The sequence below is a fragment of the Pan troglodytes genome, chromosome 9 (genome assembly GCF_028858775.2).
Source record: "Pan troglodytes isolate AG18354 chromosome 9, NHGRI_mPanTro3-v2.0_pri, whole genome shotgun sequence".
NCBI classification, from domain to species: Eukaryota; Metazoa; Chordata; class Mammalia; order Primates; family Hominidae; genus Pan; species Pan troglodytes.
In genome coordinates, this window is record NC_072407.2 from 68,903,800 (window position 1) to 68,914,741 (window position 10,942).

Consider the following 10,942-nt stretch of genomic DNA (forward strand, 5'->3'; position numbering starts at 1 on the left):
GCACAAGAGAGCAAAACTCTGCCTCAAAAACAACGATTGCCAGGCACGGTGGCTCACTCCTGAAATCCCAGCACTTTGGGAGGCCGAGGTGGGCGGATCACGAGGTCAGGTGTTTGAGACCAGCCTGGACAACATAGTGAAACCCCGTCTCTACTAAAAATACAAAAAATTAGCTGGGCATGGTGGAGGGCGCCTGTAATCTCGGCTACTTGGGAGGCTGAGGCAGGAGAATCGCTTGAAGCTGGGAGGCAGAGGTTGCAGAGAGCCGAAATCGTGCCACTGCACTCCAGCCTGGGCGACAGAGCGAGACTCCATCTCAAAAAAAAAAAAAATTACAATATCACATTACTTAAGATGGGGTATAGGTGAACTTGATCAAGTATGATAAGGTTGGGGCTCCCAAGAGGGACTAAGGTCAACAAGGGTGAAAAAATGGCACGGCTTGGCCCTTAGTTGGTTTGCCCTAATATTTGTAGAATGAATGAATGGATGGGGATGGATGGGCATATGAATGGATAGAATGGATAGATGGATAGAAGGATAGACATTCCAGGCCCCAGGCTGGAGTGCAGTGGCGCAATCTCGGCTCACTGCAACCTCTGCCTCCCAGGTTCAAGCGATTCTCCTGCCTCAGCCTCCCAAGTAGCTGGGACTACAGGCACCCACCACCACGCATGGCTAATTTTTTGTATTTTTAGTAGAGATGGGGTTTCACTGTGTTAGCCAGGATGGTCTCGATCTTCTGACCTGGTGATCCGCCCACCTTGGCCTCCCAGAGTGCTGGGATTACAGCTGTGAGCCACCACGCCCGACCATGGGCCTCATGTTTTGAGACCAGACTTCTTTCCTGGACTGAATTTATCTCAGGGACTGTCCCTCAGCCTTGCGTGGGCAGCTCTGATCCACCTCCAGATCTTCCTGCTGAATCACGTCAAGAGTTAGATTGGGATACTGACTTTCCCCACCTCCACTCCCACCCCTAAAAGCCCCAGGGCCTCATACACAAATGGATTCACATCCTCCTCACTACTTTCTTTGCCAAGATCTCAGGCTATAGCACTTTAGAGCTTTCCAAAAGCTTCCTGTTACACCGTAATCCCAGAATGACCTCTAACTCACCTCACCTTTGCATAACTCAGAGGAGACATTCAACAACAATCATAATAATACTCAGCTAGTGCTTGCTTTGGGCTCAGTGCGAAATCCTTCTCAGGAATTATCTTTTAATTTAAAAAGGTCATCTTAGGTGGTCTGAGGCCTGCAGACCTAGGAGGGCATGACATCTTAACAATTAAATCCCTGCCTTAACCAGCTGGCAAGTCGTCATTTGGAGGTTTGGTCAGATTTACGTATATTGATTTAAAACCTGAAGCTAGTCACACACCTGGACTAACACCACCATCTGTGGGGTGGGGGTGGGTACAAGTGTGGAAGCCTGTGATGCAAGAGCTGCAAGAAATCTGTCTGGGCCGGGTGTGGGGGGCCCATGCCTGTAATCCCAGCACTTTGGGAGGCCAAGGTGGGAGGATTGCTTGAGGTCAGGGGTTTGAGGCCAGGCTGGGCAACATAGTGAGACTCTGTCTCTACAAAAAAAATTTTTTTTTTCTTTTTGAGATTAAAGTCTCACTCTGTCGCCCAGGCTGGAGTGCAGCAGCACAATCTCAGCTCACTCCAACCTCCGCCTCCCGGGTTCAAGCGATTCTCCTGCCTCAGCCTCTGGAGTAACTGGGATTACAGGCATGAGCCACCATGCCTGGCTAATTTTTCTCTTTTTTTTTTTTTTAGACAGAGTCTCACTCTGTCACCCAGGCTGGAGTGCAGTGGTGCCATCTCAGCTAACTGCAACCTCCGCCTCCTGGGTTCAAGCGATTCTCCTGCCTCAGCCTCCCGAGTAGCTGGGACTATAGGTGCGCACCACTACACCTGGCTAATTTTTTGAGTTTTTAGTAGAGACAGGGTTTCGCCATGTTGGCCATGCTGGTCTCGAACTCCTGACCTCAAGTGATCCACCTGCCTCGGCCTCCCAAAGTGCTAGGTTTACAGGTGTGAACCACTGCACCCACCCTAATTTTTGTATTTTTAGCAGAGATGGAGTTTCACCATGTTGCCCATGCTGGTCTCAAACTCCTGACCTCAAGTGATCCACCCCATCTCAGCCTTGCAAAGTGCTGGGATTATGGGCCTGAGTCATTGTGCCCAGCCTACAAAAAAAGTATTTTTTTTTTTTGAGATGGAGTCTTGCTCTGTTGCCCAGGCTGGAATGCAGTGGCGCCATCTCAGCTCATTGCAAACTCTGCCTCCCGGGTTCACGCCATTCTCCTGCCTCAGCCTCCTGATTAGCTGGGACTACAGGCGCCCGCCACCACACCAGACTAATTTTTTGTATTTTTAGTAGAGACAGGGTTTCACCGTGTTAGCCAGGATGGTCTTGATCTCCTGATCTATGATCCACCTGCCTCGGCCTCCCAAAGTGCTGGGATTATAGGTGTGAGCCACCACGCCCAGCCCAAAAAAATTTTCTTAAAGAAAATGGAAAAATTATAAATTCTCTCTCTCTCTGTTTTTGCCATATCTGTGGAGTCCTGATGTTAGAAATGCTTCTTCCCCAGTGCCACAAAGAAATAGCACTTGAACATAAATTTAATTTTCTCAGCAAGGCCATTTTTACTTCCTGCAGAAAGGGTATACTCGCCAGCAGTTTTGCCACGAGAGTGCACTGAACAAAGGAGACTGGGTTGTTTATAACCTGATGGATCCACCCTACTGCTGTGTCCAATTTCCATTGGCTGGAAGAGGACCTCACATTCTGTATTTGTCCCGATTGGCTAGCAACTTAGAACTTTCTAAAAGAGGCAAAGGCAGAGAACAAAGGAAGAAGGAAGTAACTTGTGGAATGCTGAGAAAGGTAAAAACACCTCCAAATAAGGAGGAGGAACAGGCTATGACCTAATGCTTGCTTGGACCAGTATAAGCATGGCAGGGCAAGTATTTAGGCTAAATTGTGGGAGCTAAGAACACAAAGCACATTGATTTTTTTTATTACAGCTAGCAGATATCTAAGAATGTTAGCACAGATATTTGAATACATTTTGCTTCTAAGAGAAGTTACTATTTATTCCTAATTAGACAGGGAGGAAAATCTCTTTGAAGAGGAATCTCTACTTTACTTTTTACACTTATAAAATCAGTAAGCAACAAGAGAGGAGTCCCAGGTGGGGGAGAACAATTGTTCCAAGAGACAGTTAATCACAGACAAGTCACTGGCACAACTTCTGTTCCCCAATACCTCTCTTCGCATGTAGCCCCTCCAGGACAACTCTGTAAAACTTCCCTCCAGCCCCTGCCTCTTTGCAGACAGCCCCTTCTCTGCTGTGCTGCCCATTGCTTCCTTGCAACGTACTTTCCCTCTGATAAATCTGCCTTTCTTTCCCCATGATTGTCTTGGTAAATTCTTTTACTGCCCACAACACTGGCTCCAGCCAGTCGCACCTGCAACATATTTCTCTCTGCCTCTGCCTCTCTCTTTTTTTCTTTTTTTGTAGAGACAGAGACTCCATCTCCTTTTTTTTTTTTTTTTTTTGAGATGGAGTCTCGCTCTGTTGCCCAGGCTGGAGTGCAATGGCATGATCTCAGCTCACTGCAAGCTCCGCCTCCCGGGTTCATGCCATTCTCCTGCCTCAGCCTCCCAAGTAGCTGGGACTACAGGCGCCCGCCACCAAGCCCAGCTAATTTTTTGTATTTTTAGTAGAGACAGGGTTTCACCATGTTAGCAGGATGGTCTTGATCTTGGGATCCACCCTCCTTGGCCTCCCAAAGTGCTGGGATTACAGGCATGAGCCACCGCACCCGGCCTCCATCTCCATTTAAAAAAAAAATAATAATAATAATTTTTAAAAATCTCAAGGGCTGGGCACAACGGTCCATGCCTGTAATCCCAGCACTTTTGGGAGGCAGGTGGATTACTTGAGCTTAGGAGTTCAAGACCAGTCTGAGCAACATGGTGAAACCCCATCTCTACTAATAATACAAAAATTAGTCAGGCATGGTGGGACATGCCTGTAATCCCAGCTACTGAGGGGTCTGAGGCACAAGAATCACTTGAACCCAGGAGGTGGAGATTGCAGTGCACTGAGATGGTGCCATTGCACTCCAGCCTGGCTGACAGAGTACAACTCTGTCTCAGAAACAAACAAGAATAATATTTTTAAAAAGAAATCTCACCAGGCGCGGTGGCTCACACTTGTAATTCCAGCACTTTGGGAGGCTGAGGTGGGCAGATTGCCTGAGGTTGGGAGTTGGAGACCAGCTTGATCAACACAGAGAAACCCCGTCTTTACTAAAAAAATACAAAATTAGCCGGGAGTGGTGGTGCATGCTTGTAATCCCAGCTACTCGGGAGGTTGAGGCAGGAGAATCGCCTGAACCCGGGAGGCAGAGGTTGCAGTGAGCCAAGAGCGTGCCATTGCACTCCAGCCTGGGCAACAAGAGCAAAACTCCATCTCAAAAATAAATAAATAAATAAATAGTAGAAATTGGGTGACTCCAAAGCCTGTGTCTTTCTGCTACCATGGGGATAAGGGAGAACAAGGCACCAGGAGGTCCTTTTTTTGAGACAAAATCTTGCTCTGTCGCCCAGGCTGGAGTGCAGTGGTGCGATCTTGGCTCACTGCAACCTCTGCCTCCCAGGTTCAAGCAATTCTCCTGCCTCAGCCTCCCAAATAGCTAGGATTACAGGTGTGCGCCACCATGCCCAGCTAGTTTTTGTATTTTTATTAGAGATGGGGTCTCGCCATGTTGCCCAGGCTGGTCTTGAACTCCTGACCTCTGGTGATCCACACGCCTCGGCCTCACAAAGTGCTGGGATTACAGGTGTGAGCCACCGCGCCCGGCCAGGAGGTCCTTTTTGACATTGGTTCCATCTCATCTTCTGCCATGGCCCTGTGCTCACTGCCTATTCATAGAGCCCCACTGCCCCACTTTGCCCCAACCATTAAAGTCTTCTGTCCTGTAGACTCCTAATTGTTGTCAGCTTTTAACCATGAACTCAGCTAAGAGACTAGGCCACTGGCCTGGGAGGAAAGAAAAAGAAAAAACAAACTGGGCAACTGCTATGTGCTGAGCAGCCCAATCACTGTGCCCAGCAGGGGGTTTCCCATACCTCCGCTCATTAATGCCCACAAAGACCCCCAAAATCTACCAGCTCATGCCCAGGCTAGTCTCGAACTCCTGAGCTCAAGTGATCCGCCCACCTCAGCCTCCCAAAGTGTTAGGATTATAGGTGTGAGCCACTGCGCCCAGCCACCACAATCAATTTTAGAGTATTTTCGTCACCCCTAAAATAAACCCCATACCTATTAGCAGTCACTCTCATTTTCCCCAACCTCCCCCGGCCCCTGGTAACCATTAATCTAATTTTTATTTCTACAAATTTGCTTATTCTGGATATTTCATATAAATGGAATCATCCAATATGTGATCTTTTGTGTCTGGTGTCTTTCATTCAGCATGATTTTGTTTTGTTTTGTTTTGTTTTGTTTTGTTTTGTTTGAGATGGAGTCTTGCTCTGTTGTCCAGGCTGGAGTGCAGTGGTGCAATCTCTGCTCACTGCAACCCCTGCCTCCCAGGTTCAAGGGATCCTCCTGCCTTAGCCTTCTAAGTAGCTGGGACAGGCGTGCACCACCACACCCAGATAATTTTTGTATTTTTGGTAGAGATGGGGTTTCACCATGTGGACCAGGCTGGTCTCAAACTCCTGACATCAGGTGATCTGCCAGCCTCAGCCTCCCAAAGTGCTGGGATTACAGCTGTGAGCCACTGCACCCGGCCTCCATGTTGTCCTTTTTATTATGACTATTGCTATCCTAGTGTGTGTGCAGTGGTATCTTATTGTGGTTTTGATTTGCCTGTCTTTAGTAAATATGATATTGAGCATCTTTTTATGTGTTCATTGGCCATTTGTATATCTTTGGAGAAATATCTATTCAAATCCTTCACCAATGTAAAAACTGAGTTATTTGCCTTTCTTAATTGTTAAGATTTATATATTCTAGATACGATTCCCTTATCAGGTTTATGATCACAGATATTTTCTCCTATTCTGTGTCTTTCACTTGCTTGATGGTGTCCACAGAAGCACAAGTTTTACATTTTGATCTATCACTTATTAACTGTAAGACCTGAGCAGGCCTGATGCAGTGGCTCACGCCTGTAATCCCAGCACTTTGGGAGGGCAAAGTGGGACGATGGCTTGAGCTCAAGAGTTCCAGCCTGCAGAGAGCTATGATTGCACCACTGCATTCCAGCCTGGATGACAGAGAAGGACCTGGTCTCTAAGATTTTGAGCAAATTGCTCTGCTTCTCTGAGCATTTCTCACCTGTGAAGTGAGCATGATGATGTCTTGTAGGCATAGGATAAAACTATAATGAGGTGAGAAACACAAAGGCCAGATCACAGAGCTTGGTTAGGCTCAGGTAGAATCTATACTTAGCCAAGACTCTCGTGGGAGGAAGGGAATGTCTCTGAGGCTACAGGTCATGGGTGATCCACAGGACTCCCCATGCCTCTTTCCCCCATTATTTCCACTGTATGTGTTTATTGGTTCTGTCTGAACCTACTCGAGGGCAGAGATTTCTCAGCTTTCCTGATTGCTGCTTCTTCACTGCCTAGCACATTGCCACACCCATAGACAATGTACATCAAATATATGATGGATGAATGAATGAATGAAAAGGAAATGAAATCCCCCACTCAAGGCTGCACTCCAGCCTGAGCAACAGAGCAAGACCCTAGCTCAAAAAATATATATATATATATTTGGGGCCAGGCACGGTGGCTCACGCATGTAATCCCAGCACTTTGGGAGGCCAAGGTGGGCGGACCACGAGGTCAGGAGATCAAGACCATCCTGGCTAACAAAGTGAAACCCCGTCTCTACTAAAAATAAATAAAATTAGCTGACCGTGATGGTGGGCACCTGTAGTCCCAGCTATTCAGGAGGCTGAGGCAGGAGAATGACATGAACCCGGGAGGCGGAACTTGCAGTGAGCTGAGATTGCGCCACTGTACTCCAGCCTGGGCGACAGAGTGAGACTCCCTCTCAAAAGAAAAAATATATATATATACACACATATATATATATATACACACACACATATATATGTGTGTGTATGTGTGTGTGTATATATATATATTTGTTTTTTTTAAGAAACTCAAAAAATTAGCCAGGTGCAGTGGTGAGCAGCTGTAGTCCCAGCTACTTAGGAGGCTGAGGCAGGAGGATTGCTTGAGCCCAAGAGTTCAAGCTGCAGTGAGCTATGATCAGGCCACTGCACTCCAGCTTGGGCAACAGAGCAAGACCCCGTCTCTAAAATTGAAAAAAAAAAAGAAATCCAGGTGCTGTAGCTCATACCTGTAATCCCAGCACTTTTGGAGGTTGAGGCAGGTGGATCACCTGAGCTCAGGAGTTTGAGACCAGCCTGGCCAACGTGGTGAAACCCCATCTCTACTAAAAATACAAAAATCAGCCATGCGTGGTGGCAGGTGCCTGTAATCCCAGCTACTCAGGAGGCTGAGGCAGGAGAATCGCTTGAACCAGGGAGGCAGAGGTTGCAGTGAGCTGAGATTGTACCACTGCATTCCAGCCTGGGCAACAGAGTGAGACTCTGTCTCAAAAAATAAATAAATACATAAATAAAAATTAAATTAAATTTAAAAATTGTAACACTTATCCCCACAGCACGAAACAGACATTGGAGGTGGGTATGGGAAGGCTTACTTTTCAGTACACATCCTGGTATACTTTGTACCATGTGCACATAACTGGTAAAAATTTAATTAATTTTCTTCTTCCTAATAGTGTTTGAGAACTAAAAGAGGTGACAATTTAATGTAGTGTGATAGGAATGCTAAAGTGAGTTGTTCCAAAGATCACCTTTGCCTCTGACCTTTCCCACTACAATTAACTCCAAGGTCTCAGTTCTTTTGATATAGGAGATTTGGCTTGTATTGTGCAAGGCTTGACATAATGGGACTACTAGGCTTGGGGATTCTTTCATGAGAATTTCACTAAGAAAACAATAGTTTTAGTCTCAATCCCTTCGTAGTTGGAAGCATAATGTTCCTGAACCCTCCACTCCCAGATATAGACAAATATTTCTTCTTCCAAAGCAGTAAAGAGGTCTAGATGAGCTGCTGGCCATTTAGGGGTGAGGGAGGCATTTGCAGGCCTGGTCAAGGCGTAATAGGGGTATTCCCAGGAGCTACTAAAGGCTGGCTGCTGAGCTCCTGAACAGGGTTGACTGGTGGGGATCCTTCAGGGCCGAGACCAGGTGGCGAACCCGCCGCTGCTGTTGCAGCCAATACAGCATCTCCACTTTGTCACTCTTCATCTTGTCCAGGTAGGGCCGCCCCTTGAAGATCACTGGCTCGCCAAAGATTAACTCTATCTCCTCCAGGAGGGAAACCAAAGAAGACTCCATTAAGTTGAGCTTCCTGTGGAGATGGCTTCGGACCTGATTCTCCTCCAGGAAGTGACTGGAGCTCAAGTTGGTCTTTTTGAAGAAGCGGTTGGGGTTGGAAGCTTGTCCCTCAAACCACTCTAGTCTCGCCAGCAATGCCTCCCGCAGCTGAATGGGCTTCAGGGCCCGCTCCCAGGCATTCACCAATGAAGGCAGCTGCCTCAGGCGGGCTTTGGAGCTATATTTAATGGTCATGTCCACCTGGTCCTTGTCAGGGACCTCAAGCACAGACCACAGTTGTTCCAGACGCTTCTGCAGGCTCAGAATTTTGTGGGGTTCTCCCAGGTGGGGTGTCTTCCCAGCTCCTAGCCTATGCTCTAGCACAGTGTTCCAATCCCACTCTCCTGGCACAAAGTCTGGTTCTTCATCTTCTAGCAATGGGGGAGGGTGCTGAATCTCTAGGGACTCTCTGACAGGGGCCACAATCTCCACAGGAACCTCTTCTTCATGCATTTGAAAGATGACATGAAGGAAATCTGTTTCATGGTTGGTGAGGTACTTGAAGTAGTCATCCACAGACAAGGTGGTTTTCCATGAGTTCATCAAGGAGGCCTTGTTTGACCACTTCTCCCAGCTTTTGGTAGCTTGGAGTGATGGGAGGGAGGGCATCTTCTTAGTATTGGACTGTAAAGTGTTTGCTCTCTGGGAATAAAGTCCAACCAGCTCAGGGTTGATGATTTGAGGCTGTTTTTCTTGACGTAGAAAGGCTGAGGACAGGAAGGTCGACCAGTCTTTATCTGCTGCAGGCTCAACTAGGGGCCCTTGATCAAAATGTAAGTGGTCAGAAGAGACATGGCTCATCAACTCCTTGTAGACCTCCCTGGTAGTACTGCCAACAAAGTTATCAATATCCATTTTTTCAATGGCTTTGGGATCCAGTTCACCAGCCAGATGGTTATACAGGGCTCCGGCCCCCTCAATGTGGAAAGAGTCTAAGAAGTTTCTATCAGAGACCCGTACGGCAGCCGCCTGGACCACGACTTCATTTCTAAGCTTCAAAGTAATGGTCACTGGCTGTGGGTGAGGTGGAAAGGATTTGGGGGGCTGGGGGTCCCACTGCCCAGAGGCTTCTTCCTCCTGGAGGTTCCTCAACATCTTCTCCAGCTCCTCCAGGCGATGCCCTGCAGCTGGGTGACGGGTCACAACCCCCAGGAGAGGAGGCAGGCCTGAGTCCAGTGGTGGGTAGCGAGTCCCCTTCAACTTCATCTTCTTTATCAACTGCTTCAGATCCTCAGCCACGATGAGCCCAGTCAGCTCTGGTTTGCTCTCTGTAGCCAAGACCAGCGGGGTTAAGGGGCGAGATGGGAGTGGAGGAAGGCCCAACTCATCTGCCAGCCTCCAGCCCTCACGCAGGGAGGGCATGGATTGGCCTCTCCGGAGCTCAGGGTAGAAAGGCGAGGGGGAAGCCCTGCTGGTGGGGGCCACAGGATAGCTGGGCAGCGACACCATCTGTGAAGAACTGATGTCGATTTCTCTCTTCTTTCCTATGGAGGGCAGCCAGTGGAAAGGCTTTTTCCTCTTCAACCGAGGGATGGACTTCAATTCCTTCACTGGATCCATCCTTCCTGGCTCACTGAGAAACTCTGGTGGACGGCTGAGTTGGATGAGGTAGTTCAGGTTGAGGTTAGAGCACTGCACTTGGGCGAAGCCAGTGCTGTGAGGCCAGGGGATAGGGCACAGCTTGAACGTCCCAGCGGGGCAGACAGGGCGCAGCTTGTCCACATCTCCAGAGGCCTGCTCTGCCCTCAGCAGGGCCTGGAAGTCGGCGAGCAGGCCACGGTAGACGTTGGGACTAGTAAGGAAGAGTGTGCAGTCCCTGGCGAGGCTGGCGGCCAACCGAGTGAGGGTGGCTGATTCAGTGAAGACCCCCCTGGGGGTCGACATGGTCACCAGCAGGTGCAGGTAGCGCAAGAAGAGCTGCTCGCTGCTCAGCAGCACGTAGGCCTCGAGCCGCTTCCGCAGCTTCTGGTTGTTTTTGTGGCTCAGACTAAGTTCGGCGGGCGGCTCCCGCCAGCTGCACTTCAGCTCGTCCAGGATGACCTTGATGAGACGTAGTCGGGCCTCAGGAGGCACTCGCGCTGCTATCCCGCTGCCGGCCAGCAGCTTGGCCACCTGGCTGCACAACGACGCCACCGTCAGCTTCGCCAGAGGGAAGGACTGCAGAATCCGGCCCTCCTGCGGGGGGCGCTTCTGAGGCTCTGGGGACGTCGTCCTAGTGGGGAAGAGCGACAGCGGACGCAGCAGCCGGTGGTAAAACCGCTGGAGCTCAGGCTCGGGCTTCGGGGGCTCCATCTTAGAGCCGGCGGCCGCCACCGTCCGGGAACAGAAAGCCGAGGGGTTACTAAGGCAACCAGGAGCCCGACGGCCCGAGTGCGCCTGCGCGGCCGCCACCCGGTAGCTGACGAACAGGGCCTTGCGTGCGCAC

The 10,942-nt window shown here is 49.2% G+C and overlaps 1 protein-coding gene across 1 annotated transcript; it reads right to left on the bottom strand.

The window, feature by feature from the left end:
* Positions 1–7,768: 7,768 nt before the first annotated feature.
* Positions 7,769–10,930, bottom strand: CCDC87 (coiled-coil domain containing 87). Its single transcript, XM_522080.9, has one exon. It carries the CDS (start codon positions 10,807–10,809, stop codon positions 8,263–8,265), a length of 2,547 nt encoding a protein of 848 aa, XP_522080.2. The 5' UTR covers positions 10,810–10,930; the 3' UTR covers positions 7,769–8,262.
* Positions 10,931–10,942: the final 12 nt, after the last annotated feature.